The sequence below is a fragment of the Dromaius novaehollandiae genome, chromosome 3, assembly GCF_036370855.1.
Source record: "Dromaius novaehollandiae isolate bDroNov1 chromosome 3, bDroNov1.hap1, whole genome shotgun sequence".
Lineage (NCBI taxonomy): Eukaryota > Metazoa > Chordata > Aves > Casuariiformes > Dromaiidae > Dromaius > Dromaius novaehollandiae.
In genome coordinates this window covers 112,270,926-112,293,856 of record NC_088100.1, presented here as the reverse complement: position 1 = coordinate 112,293,856, position 22,931 = coordinate 112,270,926, and the positions used below count along the sequence as shown (strand labels likewise).

The 22,931-nt window shown below is 47.3% G+C and overlaps 1 protein-coding gene across 13 annotated transcripts in view; it reads right to left on the bottom strand.

The window, feature by feature from the left end:
- Positions 1 to 5,352: 5,352 nt before the first annotated feature.
- TTBK1 (tau tubulin kinase 1) overlaps positions 5,353 to 22,931 on the bottom strand; it is a 121,027-nt gene continuing 103,448 nt past the window's right edge. For all 13 annotated transcript variants that reach the window (XM_064509821.1, XM_064509826.1, XM_064509816.1 and 10 more), the window contains 2 exons: positions 14,835 to 16,405; positions 5,353 to 13,522 (listed from right to left, as the gene is read on the bottom strand). In XM_064509821.1, coding sequence (XP_064365891.1) covers positions 13,096 to 13,522; positions 14,835 to 16,405 — 1,998 coding nt within the window. In that variant the 3' untranslated portion in view covers positions 5,353 to 13,095. The remainder of the gene's footprint in view (positions 13,523 to 14,834; positions 16,406 to 22,931) is intronic.

Genomic DNA, 22,931 nt, shown 5'->3' with positions numbered 1-22,931 from the left:
TTCTCCTATGGGAAAGCTGCAGATTCTGAAATTTCTTTCTCCCTCAGTTATGCCTGACTGCCATGAAAATACATTCCCTTGCTCTCAGAGGGCAGATATGTCCCCTTCTAATTCCAGCTCATTGCAGGCTGAGTTGCCTATGGGAAGTTGAATACATCACACACTCGGAGTTTCCATTTTTTCTATTACTTGCAAAGGCTGTTTGGACAGTGAGGTCCAGTGAAGTTGGCCAAAGTCAAATGAGATGAACTCTCCTCAGCATGCCCACAAGATCAGTTTAGGGTGCGCCATAGTGCAGCATTGTGTCCAAATGCTCTCAGCAGGATGCACACACACAAAGTCTTCTAGCTCAGTTGGAGAAAGCCGAGGGGCCAACAGAGAGCTCCAGGGACAGCTTCATCCTCCTGAAGATTTTTGTTTGGGGTTAGAAGAAAGAGACTTTGTACCATTCTTCCTTGGTGTCACATTAGCAAGTTTACTCTATCTTATTTGCAGTTCTCCTGGGTGCAAACATTTTAATTGGTCAGGCAAACAATTAACAACTAGTTTGCAAGTAATCTGTTCTTTTGTCAAAACATCTTTCTCAGCTATCAGAAATACTAATATCATTCCTGCTTTAACATGAAGCTATGCGAGCAAGCCACTTTCACACCTTCTGCCATGTTTGACCGTGGATCTGCAGCCAGAGCCCTCATCCTATCTCCTTCCTAGACAGACCCAGCAGACCCCTTTCATGACCCTTTCTACAGTCATTTATGGAACTGTTTTCCCTCTCTTTTCATCTCACTGGTGCTGTTGGGAAGGGCTGCTCTAGCAAGGCAATGATTCAGCCCAAACTATTAGATAGGGAGAAATCTCTTTCCCTGGGTTTTATTGAGAGAAGGCAAACCCAAACTTCCCCTTTACTCAGGGAAAGGAAGACATAACAGGAAAGGGGAGTTCAGGCAAGAACAAGTGTTCTCAGGGATGAGAAATGCCACAATCAGATCACTGGCATTTGAAGAAGTTAATTCTGTGTGAAGCAAAATGTTGCTGGAGTTTAAAACACTCACCCACTAGGTTAGGGAGCAGATGAGCCGGGCAGCTCCATGGCACGAGGGGATGAGCCAGGAGCCAAAGGGGAACCCAGCGTACTCATGTCCTCACCAACAGATACAGTCCCATTGGGTCCAAACACAGTGGGCAGAGCCAGGTGCTGGTAACAGGGTCCATTGACAGCCTCCCAAAGCCATGTAATACTGCCTGGAGAGCTTGGAGCAGGTTGAGGGGGCTTTAGTACTGCCTGGAACACTATTTTTGGAAAGCATGCACAGATAGCTAAGGTGTGGGTGTGAAAGTAGGTACACTCATACACTCTCTTCCCCTGAAATAGGGGACAGAAGTGACTGGTTGCTGAGGGTGATTTGTAGCTACCGGCTGGGCAAAGCAAGGCCTAACGTTCAACCTGCTGATGTTTCTCTGCCCACCTGGCTGTTCACATGTCATATCCCAGCAACTCCACAGCTCTGCCCAGCCCTCCCATTCCCCCCCCCCCCCCGCCTCAGCTGGTTCCTCCCCAGAAGGGAGAAAGAAAAACTGCAGGGTCTCAAGGGGAAGAGAGCAGCCTCAAGGAGCTTTCCTCCTCCTCTTGCTTGGACCAAGAGTCCAATCTCTGTGGCTTTCTCAAGGCACTCCTGACAGCAGAGCTGCACTTGTTCTGTGCTTCCAGTCAGTGACCTTACAGTTACTGTCACAGAGCAACATTTTGGACCAGGTCTGGCAAACTGCTCAGGGATTGTTCTTCTTCTTCCAACAGGTTACTTCTATTTTCACCAGCTCAGTGGCCTCCTGCTCACAAGATGTCCCCTTCAGCAGTCACCAGGGTTGTAGAGACAGTGCTTAGGCAGGGAAGATTGTGAGCTGCCTGTACCATGCACAGCCCACCCATCTGCAGACATGCTCACTGACAGCACTCCTACCTATAATCAGCCTTTATCTGAACAGACAGTTGGTGCTTTAGTCTGTGCCTCATCCAGCTGACTTTTTTCATCATTTGTTGTTGAAATTAGAGCCTGATGGCCTCTCCCCACTCAGAGACAAACTCACTTGGGCCTTGTCAATCCAAACATTCATGGGACTCGTGGTGGTGCTGGGTCCCATGTTGATGGTTCCATCTTGGCCAGTGTCCTCACTGCCAGCAGTGGGACAGTCCTTGGAAGGGTTGCTTGGTTGGTTTGTTTTCAATGTAGGATGAACTCCTCAGCCACCATTGTGCCCTGCACTTTCAGCCCAGCCTCCAGGGTGAGGAGTCACGCAGGCAGCCTCTCCTCTGGCAGCTGAGTAACAGCTATCAGCTGTTACATCCAAGCCTTCCTTGCCTTACCATCAGGATTTGTGAAAGCCTTCCAAAAACACATCTTTTTTACCAGAACTTCTGTCTCCCACACGTTTGGATAATGGCCACACGGCTATTATATGGAAATTGTCAGGATATGATCTGCCCCAGACTGTCCCCCTCTGCCATCCCTTGATTTCCATCCCTTTGAAACCCTGGTCTGGTTAGTTGTAAATGAATGTTACTTGGTAAGGAAGGAAAGAGAACTTCATGTAGGTGGGCAGAGAAATCCAGTAAGTGGAGCTAAATGTGGAATATACTAGAGTTGATAATATTAACAGGTTCACACGCACAGGAACATGGGCATAGCTCACAAGGTGCTTCCAAGGGCAGTAGAAGAGTGGTGTAAACAGAGACACATCAGACATGTGATGCGGGTAGGTTGAACACTTTGTGGCTGGAGTGTGGGTGGGCTCAAGGGCACCTGGAGATTACAGCTGCTTGGTGGTGACTGCAGTAACACCCAACTTGTACTAATTGCCAATCTGCCTCAATCAAAGGAAACTCAAAAGATCATTCTAGCATTAAGTTGGGTTCAAGTCTCATTTCATGGGGACAGGATGCATAAATGCCAGCACATGTCTTGGGCTTGGTCCCAGCCTCTGACACTGCAGTGAGGCAGGTCCAACACACTCACCTCATTGCAGAGGAGAAACACTTGCTGTAAGAAAAACTGAACAGTTGTGATGAGCTAGGAAAAAATAATGTACCTTGTAGGGACACCTCTGCTCTGTCTACAGCTGTGGTCACAAGGCAAACAACATATTTGTTTCCAGAAGGAACAAAATAGGGAAAAGATTATTATAGTGTCTTTGCAGAAACTAATAGTTCAAACACTCAACCATCCAGAAGCAGTGAAATCAGTGTGTTGTGTGTTCAGCTGTCTTCAGCAACATAAAATCTTAGACTCACAGAAAAATAGAGGTTAGGAGGTATCTCTGGAAGTCACCTGGTTCAACGCTTCAACCCCCCAAAAGTAGGGCTCATTCTGAGCAGATTGCTCTGGGCCTTACCAGACATCTCACCATACCTAGTAGCCAGTTACAATTTCCAGGATAGCATCAAGTGAAAGAGCTGCTACTGGCTGACTCTGAGACCTTGCAGCTTTGCCCACTGCTACTAGCTGGGAGCACATGGCACCTATCCATGCCACCCACAGATCTCCCCACTATGCTGTGTCCTGTGGGCAAGAAAGAGAACCAAAAGCCCCTACCACAGTGCTCCTTAACTCCACTAGCTCTCCCAATTACCCCAGTTCTTAGAATGCAGATTCCTCAGTTCCTGTAAGACCTCTAGCTGTTATCTCAAAGTATTTGCTGAAAGGGATCAAAACCATTGCTGTTGGTATCATCTCCATTTGAGAGACAGGGGCAGGCAAAGCTTGCTTCTGCTTACTTATGAGCCAGTACCAAAGCTGCACAAAGACTAATTCCTTTATATCCTTGTCCTATAGCCTGACTATTAGGATAAACTGCCTCACTAACATGTACAGTTGATTAATCCCATGTTGCAGGGCTCTCACCTTAGTCCCCATCACGATTTGTGGTCATTCCAGCTGCTTCTCAACATCCTTAGCAACCCGTTTTACAGAAGATGCCTACTGCCTTTGAGCCTCATCCTCACCCCAGCTGTGGCTCCCCCTTTCTGATCCCAACCCAGAGCCCAGACAGTTCCTGGCCACTGTTTGCTATCTAGCCCTGCTCCAGGGAAAGGCCTCGTTTCTGATGCTTTTGATCCTTCTCAGGCCAGGCTGTGCATGACACAGCTGAAAAGGATGAAGCAGACCCAGGTGGTTATTCTGGTTGGTTGTTCCTGTGACCCACACTCCACATTGAGGAGGGCTGGCCTTAAACACAGTGAGACTTTGAGGCAAGTTGAAGGGTTGGAACCCTGAAATATTTTTCAAAAACCCTACCACTTACTGCTCCCTCCTGAAATCCCTTCCATGGGTCAGTACAACCTCCTGCCCATCTCCTCGTGCACTGGTCTTACCTTGCTACACTCTTGCTTCAGGGCTGGGCAGGGACAGTGTCACACTATGGTAGGCAGGACAAGGAGAACCTCAACTCAGGTACTGCTGAGTTTGAGAGAATGAGAAGAAATTTGAGGGAAACCTTTCTTGGGGCTTCCTGAAGGAAGGAATTGGCACAATTCCACCTCTCCTCTGCTGCTTTGCTTCTTTCATTTCTAGTTTTTTTGCTATTTTACTTGCTGCCATAGGTAGCCTCCGAAGGAGTGTAGATAGATTAGCGTCCCTTGGAAGGAACGTGGATGAGCTATCTCCTTGATCTGCAATTCTGGAATGAGTGAGAGTTATACTTTTTCTATGGCTGACTCTGTAGTGTGACATGACTTCTCTCCTGTCTTTGCTAGAGTTGACTGCAGCTTCTGAATGCATCTGAGATGGAAAGCCAAAGGCCCCTGACAGTCACACATCTGTTTCTTCCCACTGTCCTTACCTGCTGGTTCATCGTTGTCCTTGATGCCTCCTTGTTCCCATGCCACTACCCTGCCTTGCTCCATTTAACAGTGTCAAAGATGGAGCAAGACACACTGGGCTGTTCTGAATTGGTAGAGGCAGGGCATCTCCCATACTGGAGGAGATCAGTCTGGAAGGGAGCAGGCAGGCACTGAGGAATCAATAAAATGTGGGTGAATGGGTAGCTGAAGAATGAAAATACAGGCAAGGAAAAAAGGGCCCTGACTGGGAAGACAGAGTAATGCTGAATGCCCAGGAGAAGATAAATCTGGGGAGACACTGCTTACTGGAAGGAAAAGAACTATACGATTTTATGGCAGCCTGGGATGCCACAAGTGCAGCTCCACAGGAAGCAGCAGAGGATGAAGAAAAGGGGGACCATGGCTGCCACAGAGCTGAAATGAAAACCAGGTACAATCGTAACAAAGACCCCTCACCAACAATTCACATGGTGTTTCTGCTTCACATGGTGACACCAATAAATGGGAGAAGACTCCAGTGAAAAGGTAGACAGGCTTTTAATGGCATGATCAAGAATCCCCTTTTAATAACAAATCTAATGACAGCTGTGTCTGATATGAACAAAAAATGGCATCATCATATATTTTTTTTAAGACATGATCTGAAATTATGACAAATGCCAGGTGGATCTGTACACAGACAGGGCCTCTGTGATGCATGCCAGACTTTATGGCCAAGAAATTTGCCATGCAATTGAATCCGATTTTGGTTCCTTGGTCAGAGTTGTACATTCACTTTGCAATGTGTAAACATTCTAGAGCTGCTTTCCTAAAGAATGCGAAGAAGATATGGAGAGAGATTTAGCCTTGAGACCCAGTCACATTTTCAGACAGACAGTACCAAAGGAGCAAGAGACTTGTCTCCAGGCCTAAAATCTTTGTCAGACCGAGTCAGACACAAAGGAAACAAACACTGGTGTGCCAGGTACAACATCTGAGTGTAGAGCCACATGCTATTGTGTTAAAAGGAGATAGATATACAGAACAATCTGCATTTCCAGCTCTAATTCCTGTCTGGAAAAGCAGCAGCCCAGGTCCCATAACACAGCAGTGTCATTGACACTGGGTTTCATACATAGTGTTACACTTGGACTCCTCTCCTAACCCCCATGTGCTGCAGAGCTCTTCACACCCCAGTAGGTGAGCCACTGCCTTAGCACCCACAACAGCCGTCAACGTAAGCACCAAGGAAACATCAACCCCTGCCTCCTTCAGTGACCATGTTTCAGATCTCTTTGCGCTCATGGCAGTGGCAATACAAGGCCACCTAGACGCAGAGCAGGTGCTGGCAGACACCAACAAAACAGTACCCTCACCAAAGTGGAGATCTTGCCTTTGGAGCCACTTCTGGTTTCGAAGCTAAGGACAGGAGGCGTTCTCGCCTTGGTTCCTACTGAGAACCTACTTGTGGATTTGCTGTGGTAGCTCTCTTCCTCCTTCTAGCAGAGGGCACCAATGCATACCTTAAACTCGTTTTCCACATATTTGCAGCTTCAGAAATAAGTGGGATAGTGCTCCTTCTTGTAACCCTGAGCACCAGCCTGCATGATGCAGGGCCTGTTGCATCTGTTGGAGCCAAGTCTGCCTCACACTTGGCAGAAATTCAGGAGGGACCAACCTGCAGGAAATAAACATTGACTTTCTAGCAAGAATTTGCTAAAGGAGGGAAATTAAGAACAAGGGGACAGGAGAGTTATGGTATATAAATTGCTTTTGGTGGCTAGACCTGTCTGGGCCAGTCCAGAGTGTTTAATGGGATCCTGGCTGTGCCCAGGATCATGGCATCACCATAGCCTGCAAACGGGTTAATCCCTGGCCTGACAAAGATGCAACCACCAAAGCTCATGGAGATGCCACCAACCTATCTTCACATCATCTGGCTCTGCCGTTACTAACAGCATAATCCCAGCCCCACAAAGCTCAGCAACAGGCTGAAAGAGAGAGAGAGAAAAGAGAGAGAAAACACTCAGGGTGCTGCAGAGAACCTTGGGGGCCAGCAAATGGTTCTGTTCACATGTCCCCTCCCCACACACTATCAGTACAACACACACCACAAGGTGACAGGGCTTGAACAGAAACCCAAGCTTGCTCTCTCTCATGCAGTTGTCACCGTCGCTGGCAAAACAGATGCAATCAAAGCTGGTTGCAAACTCTCAGATAGTCCCTGTGAACTTTGTAACACCAGCCTTTTGCAGTTCGAACACAGATATCTTTCAGTGAAGCCAGAAGAAACTTACTTGAAACCAAACTCACCACATCCACAAAGGGACTTTTACTGTGTTCACTGAAACAAGATTAACTTAACCACAGACGACTGATGTGTGGGGCAAGACCTTCAGTAGGCATTGATGTCTGTGCACACAAAACAGTGATGGGATCATGCCAGGGGTCAGGAAACTATACAGGGAGGAAAGAAATGTGCTAAGGGACCCAACGAGCTGCTACTGGAGCTGGTCAGGCTATAAATAGATACTTAGCCACCTTCTTATAGAGGACCTACACTGAGAAAATACCTCTGTGTTGGAAAGGAGAAACTTCATCAAAGATTTTCTTGCCCCTAACCCAAATTGCTTTGGATCAAAGCATTTCACTAGCACACAACCACACTTGTGTCAGTCAAGGGCGACCACCTGAGCAAAGAGTCTCCAGACCCAGACACATGCCACGCACAGATGTGTCAGTCCACTGGTTATTACAACTCTGATGGCAAGCACAATTGCCATCAGTTATCCAAGCCAGTGTGTTTTGGCCCTGGGTTCATGCTCTGGTGAGTGCGGCCTCATAGCTCACATGCACTTTGGTGGAGTGGTGTACTGTTCCTCCATTCACATGCACTGCACAAGGCAGTCATTCCTGCACGGATCAGATGTCGCATAGCATCAAGGGCACTTCTTTGAAGGTAGCAGGCTCCTTTTCAACCTTTAGCCACTACATATAATGGGCACTACTTATATTATATTATGTTATAATAGTATATATTATAATCTTTACTTATAAAGGGCAAGCAAAGCCTCCTGCCTCTCACAAATTGCAAGCACAACTGACTCAGAAATGTCTCCTACCAAGACACCTTTTGCACCAAGACAAGCAGGAGTGTATGCGCTGCCAACCAGATGAATCAGTTAATCATCTCCTGCCATATGTTCAAGTCCCTCCATGGCATTAGTTTGTCCAGCACCATTAATCTTTTTGCCCCTTCTACTCATATGAACTGTCCTTCACACTGGCTTAGTGTTGAGAACTGTCTTCCCGAGTTGCCACTTGGCACATCCTCTCATATCCCAGTTTCTTTGCAAATATCTCCTGGCCAGGCAACCTCATTTTACCAAGCAGCATCCAGTCTTCTCAGCTGGCAGATAAGAAAGCAGGCCGGATTTTCATAGACCCCAGCAAAGCAAAACACATAGCAGAGCATTTACTAAATATCATGATGTCAGACAATCTCGAAGACACTCTTGCTCCCAACACATGCACAGGACCCCACAGTACTGGACTCTGGGCATATCCCAGAAGAAATCCTATCTGCTTCTGCTACCCATGCAAATATACACATTCAAACACATGCATACTGGCAGGCTGTTCCAGGAGTCCCCTCAAAATACACATAAGCACAACCGTGTGCAGCTGGCCAGGACAGATCTTGCAGCAAACTCACCAAGTGGGAATCACATTGTGTCAGGCTGTTCCCAGAAATCCTTGCTAACACAGAAACTCCCTAATGTTTCTGCTAGGGAATCTGCATCTCCTCCCCCCCCCCCCCCCCAAAACTCTTTAGTCTTCCTAATCATCTTTTCTGCTCTGGTCAGCTGGATCTTCCCTACCTTCACTGCAAGAACAATGTCCCATTCCAAAAGCAGTGTCTGAGCACCCCTATGTGTCCTTGAGGCTTGACAGAGCCCATGCACCATGTTTCATGGCAGGGAACAGCAGGGCCTTACTTCTTCTGCCTTTCTGGGATGTGACAGCCCCTCGTGTCCTGCCATGCCATAGAAAGACTGGTCTTTCTGTCTTCTGCCCTATCCCTCAAAGATCTAACTTCTTCCTAATAAGACAGACCTTCCCCCAAACACAATCTCCCATGTTTGCTCCAAGTAGGACAGGTGCCCTCCCAGGCTCCTTGTGGGATAGGGGCAGAAGACAGGACTGAGACAAGCTGCTGACCCTCTTGCAGGGCAGTTTTCATAGTGACACTAGCAGGAAATGTCACTGCTGGCTCTAGCTGCATGCCAGAAATCCCTCCAGATAGCCACATGGGAGGACAAGAAGCTTCTGCAACTAGTGTGCACTGAGCACCCCAGCAACTAGTGTCCCTGGGGCTACACTCACCATTGAGCAACCAAAGGGCATAACCTTGAAAATCAGAGCAAGGGAAGAGATCCAGAGCAGCATCTGCATTGCAGAGCCTTCACCGAGTCTCCCTTCTGACACTTGTGCCATGGAGCAAGCCACCACTGGCCCTCCTGCAGTACTTTGGCTGCTGATAGAGGACTGGCGTACATACCTAGACCATGCAACACAATGTGACTGGCTTTGCTAGTAAACATGACTATGTAGACCTTCTCTTGTTAGACAGCATGCTCCTGTGGGTAGCAAATTCTTTTTATCCACTTGACCGGAAAAGCCCAGCTCTGGGGATCCTGTAAAAAATAACTTCAGTGAAGAAATGAAAGAGGCAATGTGAAACACTTCATCTGTGATATCCAGCCAGGATCACAGCATCACCTGCCACTGGGAAGGGGAACAGGTCCAGAGCTCCAAATCTGTGGCACACGCAGGGACAGTCAGGCCTTGCAGGAATCTGAAACCTTTGAAACCTTTCAGTGACAACATCCAGCAGCTCCTGCTCAGAGTATCTGGGTAGAAGGCATTGCTGCAGTCAGACAACTTTTACTGCTCTCAGATCTGATGGTGCAGCCCTCTCTCATCCAAAAAGACCAGTGGAAGTACCATGTCATTGATACATTGTCCTGCTCCCCTCCATGCCAGAGCAGTCTCATGCAGCTGGCAAACATGGCTGTGCTGGTGCAGGGCAGCTGACAGTGTGACCACATGGAAGGATGGCTGATGGCAGCTCTCCCAGATTGCTGTGGAACCAGCTGCAGCCTCAGCCCCGCCCTATCAAACAACAGGGCACCTGGGGAAAGGTTGGTATTTTCTGCCTTGGAAAGCTTTCACCGGCTTTCTGAAATCTGTGGGACCTGTCTGGTGGCTCTCCACCATGTGACATCTTTGGCACATGCCTTGCAGGAGCATGAATCTTAGATACATGGATCTACAGCATCACACCGGAGAGATGTTACCTTGGTGTCACCAGCACCCTGCTTATTATCTGTGGTTGGGTTATGGCAGGAAGATATCTTAGAAGACATTCAGGTTTCTCAGAGAAAGTTTTAATAAGAAAGAGTCCTCACATTTCTTATGAGAGGTTTCACTAGATAATTGCTTCACAACTAAAAATCTACCCAATTCCTTAACCTGCTTTCATGTGCTAGATAGAAGAACCCTGTTCTGGGAGCTTCTTTCCCCATACTGGTACTTCTGGAACACAGACAACTCTCCTCTAAACCTTTCCTTGAATAAATACATTGATTGTGCTTTATTAGCCTCCCATGATGAGGCAGGTTTGCTAATTGTATAAATAGTCTTGTAGCTCTCTTTTCAAGCTATTTCAATATCTTTTTTTGGCATGTGCATACAAGACCTGGATGGAATACCTGGTAAAGGCTTCACTGGCCATGTCTTACCATCTGTGCACTCTAAAATGAACAATCCTCCAAAAAATTAATAGGACTGTCATTATGGTTCATATTTGTGGAAAGAATGTGTTCGGGTTTATACCGTCTTCTAGTTTCTAAACATGCAAGGCATACTTAGGGTGTAGTTTGACCAGCACTTCAAACCCACATGGAGTCATGGTGCCCCCAGAAGAAGTGGACACACCTTCTGTCCTCTCCTTCCCCCACTTCTGGCACAAGCATTTGTGCGATCCAGCCTGATGAACTGAACCAGACTGTGCTGAACCAGACTGACAAACTGACCCTGCAAATCAAAGCGTTTGTTTTCACGCTGAATCAGTGTTTCCAACCTCTTCACCAAACAGCTGGCAAAACGTAAGGGAGGTAGAACAGTGCAGCAAAGCAGATGGAGCTTGGAGGGATTGCCTCTTTTGATGGCAACCTGAGCTCAGAGTTCCCAGTGCTTCTATGCAATGATGAGGGCTGGGATTTGTTTTTAGACTAGAAGCTGTGCTTCTTACTCTACCAAGGGTAATAACTTCTAGGCAAAACAACAAACACTTTGACCTATGTGAAACAAACTATTAGCATTGGTGACACTGGTACTGTCACATATAGAGAGGTAATTCCCATAATCTGTTTCTAGAGATTTCCCTACTCAGATGTCCAAGGAGTACACTGTCCTCCTAGCCACACCATCGCAGCTCCCATACTCCTGTCCAGAATAGTTCCTATAGAAGTGAACTGCTTCAGGATTCCTCAGACTCTATGGCCATGAATATGGCTGTCTATATATATATGTTCAAATGAGTCAAGTTTATTACTGTCCAGATTCCTCCATCATCATCTTCCTCCATCATCAGCAATTAGTTACTGAAGTTGCTAGTTGCAGCTGCAGGAATGGGTGGACAGAGAAGCCATATTTTTATTTTGCCCCATGCAAAGCCTTTTTCAGGCACGACAGTGGTGTGAAGCCCAGAATATTTGGATCTGGGGTGTTTTTGCTTGTGAGACACAGGGGAAATTTTGGGGCTACTTCAAGATCTCATCAGTCTCAGAACTAAACACCAACTCTTTAGCCCCCAGATTAATTAGGAAGGTTTGAAAATGTGAAGCAGGATGACTGACGCTGAAATACTTGTCTAAGTGAGACATGAGCTTCTGCTCTGATAACGCTATTTGAAGAGCACAGCCCTTTCTATTATGTTCACATTATTAGTTCTCATGCAGTATGTGGAAGAGCTGAGCACTCAAAAAGAGAAAGATATAAACCTCCCCAACTCAGCCAGCTGTATTCTAGGCCAGAGATGCACAGGATACCCAAGGCATGTCAGCAAACTTCTCTTGGCAAAGCAGCAGCTTTTGAGCATACTAGAGAATAATTACTTCCCTCCCTACTGTGTAGGGGAACTTTCAGCCACGGTGCCAAAATTCACAAACATCGAGAGTGTGACAATAAAACACAAGGAATTTAGGTGCAAGGGGCACCTGAGCTAAAGGCCTCCAGTGACTATTCACATCTTCAGGCTGGAGCTGCATCTGGTGGGCTACAAAATCACGGCACCAACCACACTCAGGTCTAGAGGCCCCACCCTATGTTGGGAGATCAAGGCTCCCCAGGTCACAGTCTGGTATTTGAGACAGAAGCAGCTGCAGTGTGCTCCCGTCCACATCAATTAGCAGGCACTCTTGATTTCCTGGCAAGCTGCCAGCGCAGCCCCTACTTCCATCTAAATACCCCCCACCCATGCATCTGCTGAAACTGCAGCAGTGTCACTGAGCAGCAATGCCGGACTCCCTCCTCTGTGGGACATGTTGGAGCAGGTAGGAGCTGAGACCATCCAGCAAGGCCTGTCTGTCTCCCTGGACCTGCTGGCAGAGACACCTCAGGAAGGGCAAGCAGAGCCCCCCTCCATTTCTTCCCTGCTCCTCTCCTCTCAGCTCACATATATTCCTCTTGGCTAAGCTAGTGATGATCCCTTGCTCACGCAGATGGCAGGAGATGAGCCAACACTCAGGTAAAACATGGCAGCCAATGCTGGCATTTTACCAGCTAAGAGAGAAGAGGGAGCTGCCTGAAGGACAGGAGCCTTCCTCTCCAGCAGGCCTCACTCTCATCATCTCTGTTCCTGTTTCCAAGGCCAGGGTCAGTGCACGGTATTGGCAACTGATATTGCTAACAGAGAGAGGGGAATGCCAAGGGAGGGAGGAGAGGCAGCACTAGGCAGGCTGCCTGAGTCACTGCTTGGTGCTGTGCATTAGCAAGCGTCAGCCAGGGATGTTTCCCTTGAAGAAGGCTCCGTGGCTCAGAGGCTCTCAGGCCTGTGGGAGCTGATTGCAACAGTGTGGGGTGACAGTGAGTGAAGCATTGAAGTACAGTGACTGCTATACACTTGTGGTTCCCGCATGAAAGGCTGTGCTGCAGCATCTCAAGTGTATACTATATGCAGAAGTTACCCAGTCTATTGGGCTGGCAGAAGAAGATCATTATCTGGCAGCTGCCTTACTTTCCAGGGACACCTGCTTTCCTTTGGTTGCTGGACTCTGAGTCTGGGTTTTTCCTCTTTGTCCTTTTTTGGCCACACCAGCCGAGGGCGGGGAGTCTCCTGTCGGCCCCAGGGCCTGAGCTTGGGGCTGAGGTCGGGGGGAAGGTGGAACTCGCTGAATAGCAGTCCCCAGCTTACGTTGTCGACAAGGGGAAGGGCTTTCCCTCCTAGACAGTAACTGGCTTCTGGGGGAAGCACTGGGGTTTCTTGGAGGAAGGACAGGACTCCGAGGGGGTGCACAACTAGACCTCCGTGAGCTGCTTCGTGGAGGAAGAGCAGTGGAACTCGGTGAAGGAGGAAGCCGGCTTTGTATCTGTGTTGTTCGGGAGTTGTTGGGGATATTTCCAGCTGGTCTCTGTGCCTGAAGCCTGGAGGGAAAGAGAAGAGGGAGGATGAAGAGGAATTGCTGCACTGGGCTATGGGCTACTGGTAGCATTGGCATGAATGCTGATGGACAATCACAAGGTGCCTTCCGCACTAGCACAGCAAGATCTATGTTTTGAACAAAATGTGGCACTAGCTTGAGCACCATCCTGTAATTGTCACTGCTGTTAAAAAATAAGTGTTTAACAACCAGCACTCTGAGAAAATGCCAGGCCTGTTTGGGCAGGTGGCATGTATCTGGCACTCTTCTCTACATGCAGTACGGATGCATCCACCTCTTTCAAGGCAGGAGATACAGTCTGGATATGTGGGCACAAGCCAGATTGCACCACTTGGCTTCCGATTATATCCCTGCTGGCAAATAAACCAGCCCAAATAGGCCACCTCCTTTCACTTCATGTCTCTCAGAGAGCAGAATTTGCTGAACCTGTGGCAGGGTCACAGCAGCAATTCTGCTCCTGGACTGGATGTCCAGTCACAAGGACAGGTAGAAAGTCAGACACTGGTGCACACAGGGAAAGGCTGAATTCAGAAGGCCCAGCTCCACCTACATCTCTATGCTTATTCAACAGTGAGACAGATACCTCTGAAAAGAGCCAGGCACAGGGACACGTATGGAATTTAAACCATCTGAAGGTGACCCACATTGTCCCAGGTCAACACCACTGCCCACATGTGTGTGCATATCCCTCTCTTGAGCTTTTTGCATGCTGGTGTTCTTCTGAGGCAATCAGCTCTTTGGGGCATCTACTATACACAGCGGGACAGTCAGCACAGGGGTACCAGCTCTGCTGAGGCCTCTTGGTGCCATAGTAGCATAACTCAGAGAAGGTGGGGGCATATCTATCATTCCTGGGTCTGCTCCCTGAAAGATATCTCTCACAATTGCACAGAAGCAGATCCCAAAACTGGGGAATTCAAAACTGGGGAATTTCACTGGAAATTCAGGAGCCAGTTGTGAACTCTTGGCTGTTGCAGCTCTAATTGCAGTACCAGGCCAGGCCTCCCTAGAGAGTCAGGGCCATGCCAATCATGCAGCAGAACTAAAAGCTGAACACAAAAAGGATCTACTATTAGCAGCACCAAACCAAAAGATCATGGAAGGGCAGAGGGCCCCAAAGCCAGGACAAGTGAAGAGAGACTTGACTCTTTGGCCAGACTGAGCTGAAGAAGTCAGGGAGGTGTGTATTCCACACACAGGTGAGCTGAAATGATTGCAGGACAGGTGAGAAAAGCCCTCACTATGATTCCTGAACAAGTCTCGTGTTTTGCATTGCTCAGGAATTTTGGCCTTACCTGTAGGCAGCAGCTGCATCTTGCTGGGAGCTACATAGCACTGGCATGGCAACGGCCATGGAGCTCTCAGACCTCATTGTCTCTAGCGGTGTTTTCACCGGTGTGATGGGCCGAGGAATTCTGCTCTTTGTGCTTATGTGTTTCTGTTCTTTTCCCAGGAGGGCAGCCTTCTCCTTCCCTGCCTTTCTTGGGATGGAGTCATCAGAGTCATGGGTATCCTCCTCCGAACCAGTGGCTGAAAGGGTTTCTGAGGCCCGCCGCCTCTCATCGCTGGAGGATGCTGAGGAGGAGGCCCCTGAGGCCAGCCTAAGGAGACGGTTTTGCCTCTTCTCCATCACTAGGCGAGCCAAATCAGGTTGCTTAGCCCTCTTATAAAGCCTCTCTTTGGCTGAGAGTGAAGTTGAAAGGTCTGAGCCAGTGTCCTCCTCAGAGAACAAAATGGGTATCCGACTCCTATACCTGGATCCCAGAGGTCTCCTGGGGCCCTGCTGTGGTGTGTCAGGGAGGATTTCTGCCTGCTTAAGGTGTTCTGTTATGGATACTGTCTTCTCAAGGTCATGCTCCCTTGTAACTGTCTTGCCAGGCTCTTCCAAATCTAGCGGGAGTGCTACTTTGTCAGAGAGCTCCAACTTGTCCTCAGGAGGCTTTGCTACGCCAGTGGGAAGGGCTAGCTGTTCCCCTACTGTCTCTGAGGTGATTTCAATGTGATTAGCTGAAAGTGCACAGCTTTCTGTCTCTGCCCCTTCTAGCCCTGAATGTATGCTTCCATTCTCTACCAGCACCAGGTTTTCCTCCATTTCTTCTTCAATAATGATCTCTTCAAATGGACCAGGAGGGCAGTATTCCTCATGCCTCATCAATTGGCCACTGGAAGACATGACATTTAAGTGAGTCTTTTCAGCAATATGCACAAATGTGCGCTCAACTTTGGTGAAAGGGGAGGAAGTTGTAGCCACTGCCATAGGAGGCTTTGGTTCAGATTTAAGGATGGAGGACAGGGTCCCTGGCTCGGATACATCTAACTGGCTACCCATAGGCTGTGGCCGCTCGCTCTGAGGTGTTAGGGCAGCAAGAGTCCCCAGATCAACTTCTGGAGCCAAGTCTGTGGTCACCGGAGACTTCTTCAGATCACCTGGTGAAAACAGCACTAGAGTTTTTGAGCCTTCCTCCATTTCCAGATCCCCATCAGCAGTGGAAGCTCGACCCTTGGATCCCTTCTGGTCATCAGCCAGGAGTGTGGATGGTGCACACTCCTGGCTGCGCTCTGTGCTTTTCTGACTCATGTCACTGCTGGAGCCACTGTGCATATCAATCTCATCCCCTGCCTCCTCCTCCTCCTCTTCTTCCTCCTCTTCTTCTTCTTCCTCTTTCCCATTCATTTCGAGTTGAGGTTTAAGGGGTTTGCAAGGAGCAGTCAAGACAACATTTGAGAAGTCAACTTTCTTTATCCGCTGGGGTGCTTTAGGCTTTTCCCAGTAGTCTGACACATCTTTTTTGAAGTCTTGACAAGGCAAACTTAAAGGCACCGCCTTGGGCAGACCATTCATTTCAAATGACTTCAGTGTATATGCCTGCAAAAAGAAAGATATGACAAAAGAAAACAGTTAGATATAGCATTGGCAAAAATATGAACAGCGGTGGGAAGCACCAGTGGAAAACATCTAGTCCATCACTTCCCCAGAACACCCACCTGAGCAGCAATCACTGAATCATTTGATCAGTACCAATCTTAGGAAGGGATTCACAAAGACACTTATCAACAAAGGCAAAGAACCTGCCAGAGGAGTTTCTTTGTCAGCAGTTCTTAACCTAGACCTAAAAGAGCTGTTTGTAAACAATTCTTTGGGTTTTTTCAGGGTTTCCCAATCTTCTTCAGTATCACATATTCTCTCTTTCCTTACTGGAGCCATTCTGCAACTCTTCGTTATGCCCAGGCTGCAGAGAACTGCCCTAAACGTCAAAGGGGTCTCTCTACAATAAATGTGTTTCCTAATCATTTTCCAATACTCTTTCGTTCTAAGGGCAATACTCTTTGTTTCTCTTTTGTGCTCCCTTGCTGTATTATTCTTCCCGCCCTTCTGCTTCCCCTTCCCTCTAGGAACTCCGTATTCTCTCTTCTGTGGGTTTTACTCCTCATCGCTTCCCTGGTCCCTCACTAAAATGATCAGAGTAACTCACGAATGCTGACATTGAAAGTATCTTTATAGCCTCTAGCATGTCCAACCATTAGAGCAATGGAAGGGCAGGGGAACTCCTTGTCTTTCAGAACTACTGCTGGGAACAATGTTTCTCCAGCTGTAGTCTGTGGAGCAGAAGCTGCCCACAGGACTTCAGAAGTAGGCTGTGAAATGACTGCAAATAACAGCAATGGAAAAACAGCCATATGTTCATACATATGCACACACTTGACCAAACAAGCAAAAGAGGGGCAAAATAAATAGCAAATGACCATCAAAGTTAACATAATTCACAATGGGTTGTAAATGACAGCCACAGTAGAAACACTTCACAGAATGAATTTCTAAAAACCATTTAGGTCACCCTTCATTAAGAAGGCTGGGAAATGACAGCCTCTCCCTAAACTCAAGCAGATGATAATGTATCACGTCACCTTTGGAAGGTCCTAATAACACACAGAAGGGCTCCAAACATCTGCTTTTGAAGTGACATTTTACACACTCAGAGGACGTTTAGATTATACAACCAAACAAGCACCCATTTAACTATGTGTCCTCCAGAGTGGTCAACTCACTGTGGGCAAAGAGCTTTCTTTTTGTCTCTAGGGGAGAATAACCCTCATAGCTTTTCACTCCAGTGACCCAATTTCTAATTTTGCTGAAAATCTGCCCTAAGTATGCCTGAAAAATACAAGATCTTCATGCTCACATACAACAGAGAAATTTCAAATAAACTTGTTCCAAGCTGTTAAAGCATACAGTGTTTTGTTCTTGAAAAGTGTATTTCTCATTTCTCCTTTCCCTTTGGTAAAGCCTGCCTGCGACTGTCTTCGTTTTTCTACAGTATAAAATAAAATACCGCTGCAGTCCAAAGCTTATCCTCTTCTTTCATTAAAGCAGGAGCCAGGCTCTGAGGATGGCCATCTATCAGCCTAAGCTGAGATTCCACTGACCCACTCTATCTTTTGCATCAGGATGACAGACCTGCACTTTGGACTGATAACATGGACTTACTGCTCTTTGCAAAAGAAGTTACCCACTTGGCTTCCTCCCTCAGGCATTTCTTGGAAATTAGTCTATTTGGCAGCCCAAGATTGGATTCAGCTTGCTGGCTGGATTTGGCTTTTCCAATAAAAATACCATAGTAGCAATGCCACTGCCACTGGAGTGCTGATCAAACAGGTGCAGTTTCCTAGGTGTGGGACTGGACCTTAACAAAGAAGCCCTGACCAACACTTTACATTGCAATGAACTCACCACTGAAAAGATACCCCATTGCCAATGACACTTCACCTGCTGCTCTACTTCACTCCATTTCCTAGATGCTGTGGTTGGTAAAGTTGGAGGACCACTGTTTTCTCTTTTCCAGGCTGCTCAAACTCATATATAAACCTTCGAACCTCCTCCCTCACTCTTAGGAGCTTGTGTCATCCCACCTGCTTTCTGGTCAAGGAGAACTGAATCTAGTCCTGCAATGTACATCCTATATAGGACAGAGATATGCTGCAGGACCCTGCAGTCCCTCCCACTGTTGGCTGAAACCACCAGGCGTAAGACCTAGGCAGTGTCCTAAGATGTTCAGCCTTGGCATCTTGTCTGGCTTCATGGTGACCTCACCTCTGCTGCTGATCATGTATCTCCTTCCCCTTCTAGCTGCCATTTCTTCTCAATAACGCACAGTGCGCTCTGTTTGCTTCTTTTCAATCTAGAGCCTTTTGATGTTCATCTCATCCTCTGTCAGCAGCATATATCACAACAGCTCTGCAGGAAGATCACAAACTCAGCACATCCAGTGTGTGCACAGTTGGCAGACTGTTTTAGCATCCTTAGTCCTGTCTCCAGAGACCCCTCTTTCCTGAACAGCTCTTTCTCTTGCAATACATCAGAAGTTTTTCTAAAAGGAAATAAAAGTTTCTGGTCTATATATAGCACTAAACAATGAAGTACTGACCCTGAGCTGGATAGCATGACACTGCTGTAATATAAATTACAGTTTTCTCCTTCTGCTCTGGTTCCCCTTTGCTGTTGTTGACTCCTGCTGCAGGTGTCTTGCTAACCTGCAAGTAATCCCACGTCTGGCTGTACGAATTCCTTGTGGTATTTAGCACATGGATTGCCTTTCTGTCTGTCACTCCATTTGCCCTGTGGATTTGCTATTTCCCTGTCTGGATACTGCACCCTAAGCACAACAGTGATTGCTTGGCTTATACCTACCTATGGGAGACTTGGACTGTTTAACTTCTTACCTGCACTACCCCAACGTTCACATAACACATTCCTCAAAGCAGCCTGAGACTCTGAATGTTTTGCCACTGTAAATGCACCAAGGAGAGAATACAAAGAGCATAAATAGCCAAAAAAAAAAAAAAAAAAAAAAAAAGAAAGACAGAAAGGAAGGCAGAAGTTATCCACAAACCCAACTAAAAGAAACTTTACTGAAAAGACACCTAGGTCAAATATTATTTGAACACGCATTTTCTTACCTTCACTGCTATCATCATCTGAAAGTGTTAACAAGAAAGACAGTCCCAGGGCATCAAAGTCTGAGTCTTCACTGCTGAGTTAACATGCCAACAGCTAGTTGCAAGCAGCCACACTGCTGAACAAGCCATTCCAGTTTAGCGCCTGCCCCCCACTAAAGAAGTATGTGTCCATGACACTCTCTTGGGGCACCTTGTTTGCCTTTTATAGCACAGTGCCCTCAGCTGCTCCAGGATTCTTCCCAAATGACTGCAGGAAACCTTTTCTGCTCTGCTGTACCAATGGGGATGAACTGTGGGAAGATACTGGAAGATCTGGGGCAGAGTGATTTAGACTGTATCCCAGAACCATAAAACTGGAGAATAACATAAGTGTAAGGACCCTCTGGAGGTCTCTGATCCAACTACCACTCAAAGCAGGAGCAACTTAGAACTGACTGCTCAGGACCTTGTCCAGCTCAGTTTGAGTTGTCCAAGGATGGAGATCCCACAAGCTCTTTGGGCCCCTGTCCAAGTGTTTGGCCATCTCCACGGTGAAAAAGTTTTTCTTTATATCTAATTCCCATGTCTAAATTTCCCTTCAGCAACTTGTGTCCATTGCATTTCATCCTTTCAGTGTTCACTTCTGAGAAGAGTCTAGTGTCATCCTCTCATCTGGTAGTTCAAGGAAGAAATAAGGTCTTGTCCTGATCCTGCTCTTTTTAAGGCTGAACAAACTCAGCTCTCTCAGCCTCTCCTCTTATGTCTCATGCTTCTGGCCCCTGCTCATCTTGGTGGCCCTCTGCTAGGCTCACTCTAGTATGTCAAGATCTTGTACTGAGGAGCCCACAACTAGACAGTACTCTAGATGACATCTCACAAGTGCCTAGTAGAGGGAAATAATCACTTCCTTCACCCTACTCGTTGCACTCTTGCTAATACAGCCCAGGATGAGGTTGGCCTTCTTTGCTGCCAGGGCAAACTGCTGACTCTCGTTCTACCTGCTGTTCCTCAGGACCCCCCCCCCCCCCCCCCCCCGCAAGGTCCTCTTTGCATTGGTCTTTATTCTTCACAGGTGCCTAGCTTGAAAGAACTGTCTACATCACCAGCTTGAGAAAAAGCAGGAACTATGCTATGAGCTGAGCCAGCTACCCTACTGTAGAAAGCTATCAAGCCTGTGAATGAGCAGAGCTGTGCTGGAGCTGACTGACTCTAGGGCAAAAAGACTTGCTTGTTCTCCAGCAAGCTCTGATCTCTGCCTGTGATGCTCCCTTTCTCAGAAGACCCATTGCTCATCACTGTCACAGTGAACTATTTCCCCCATCTGCTTGGAATCAGATCTTCAGTCCTGATTGTCTTTCGACTTGTCAGCCAATTGTCCAGGAATCTATACGGCAGTATGAGTATACCTGTGTGTCTGAATGTGTGCATTTCCCAAAGAATCTGCATGTTTTACCTCTTTAACTCTCTATCTCTCCATAAAACCCTCTGGCATTTAAATGGAATTTGGCTAGTTACTATTTTGGGTAACAATATATATTTGGGAGGTTACAAATATTCCTGCTTTGCAGAGAGGCCAGAGTTTCAAATAAAGAGCAGGAGGAGAACCAGGAGATAAAAAGATCTACCTGCACATACTTGCAGAAGCAAAAACCAGCCGTTTCAAGTCCATCTCTGCCCCGGTGCCCAAGAACAGCTAAACAGAGTGGGCCTTTGTCTTTAGTGTAAAATGGTGAGGTTTCAAACTAGCAGAATCACTGTCACTGGGCTATCTGTAAGAGACAGTTATATCACCAAATACAAGCAGTGCTAATTCCCTGCAGCTCGGGAACTGCAAATACTGCAAAAATCAGTAAAGGTGCAGTCTCCATTTGGCTATGGTGAGTTTACTAACATTCATTAGAAATTACCGGATCCTTTTCTAAGTGGAAATGTAGCCAGAGATATTCTTCTCAGGCCAGCAGTACTGAGCAGGCTCACCCTGGTGGGTTTAGAAGCAGTACTGATATCCAGTTTGTTAATGTGCTCATGTATGTCCTGCCCCATGCAAAGACAAACACACTCTGCCCAGGTCCCTGCAACAACAAAGAGTGATGGCAGTATCCATTTGGCCTCTGTTGCTTTCTGGTGATCTCAGAAATCACAAGAGCATAGAGAAGAAGCTCTATAGCTTCCCTGTGCTTATGTTCCCCCAACAAAGCCATCATCTGTGGCATGGCCATCCCAGTGTCCATCGTAAAAGCCTACTTCCCAAACAGCTCTGCACCACCCCAGACTGCACAGGCACAGGGGAGAAACGAGCAGGTCCCTGTGTGAGCCTCATCAATTTTCCCTTAGAGTGCAGGATTTTGGGGGCTTTTTTGTCCTCCCATCTCTTGGTTTTAAATGGTTTAAGTGCAATCATTTGTGGAAAAAAAACCAATTATAGGACCCCCCCCCCACACAAAATATTTGTCTCAAATTAGTCCTAACCCCCTAAGGACAGCAAGTGCAGCATCTCCTGTATCTACAACAGCTGTTCTGTTCCAGCCTATGTTCTAGATCACAGTTACCACTACAGCAGTGTGTCCTTCTGGGGTGTTTGACAGAGGGACACACTGCCACATGCAAAGCCACATACCAACAAGCTCATAGAGGCAAACCAAAAAAACCCCACTTTGAGCCATCTATCACAGAGCAGAAAGGTTGCAGACCCTGCTAGAGGCAGTGTGAGAAGGACTCAATAACCATACAATTCCCAGGAGAAAAAAAAGGACTCGCACACTGTACTACCCTGTAGGCCAGAGGCCACAGCCTAATCCTAGCTATTTCTCCCCATCTGTCACATTTCTGCATAAAGGACACTCTGCCTTCGAGGAGTTAAGGCCTTGTGCTTCTCCTGCAAGGGGGACATTTTTAATCGCTGTTTCCACAGGTACCAGGGCCCTTACATGAGCACGCTCCCTGCAGCCTGCCTCTCCAGGAACCTTCAGAAAAGCACTGAATCATTAACTGTGCACTTCATCCCAAAGCAGACAGTCTATCACCACATTTTCTCTGACAACCTGATCCTAGGGCGATCAACAATGACAAGGACTGAACCAGATGCCATTCCACAGCATGGACTGCTTTCAAACGGGAGTCACTAGTGAGAGCAACAGCATGGTTTGCTCCACTGTGCAGCCCAGGCTTACAGGAGAAGAACATTATTACAGCTCTGCCATGCCCTTGCACGCATATCCCTGGGGTTTCAGGGAGCGGAGGGGTTAGAAGTTTACCTCCTGTTCTTAGACACCTCATAAAATACTCGATGGGAGAAAGCCACCTGTCCTGCCCATGCATACTGTGCTGCCAGCCAGGGGAAGATGCCTACCATTGAAGCTGAGCGCCATATGATAAACTGTTTCTGCTGTATTTGTAGATGCTTAATCGTACTAGCCTAGGTCTAACCAGTTTGGATGCTGATAACCATCAAGCCAGAG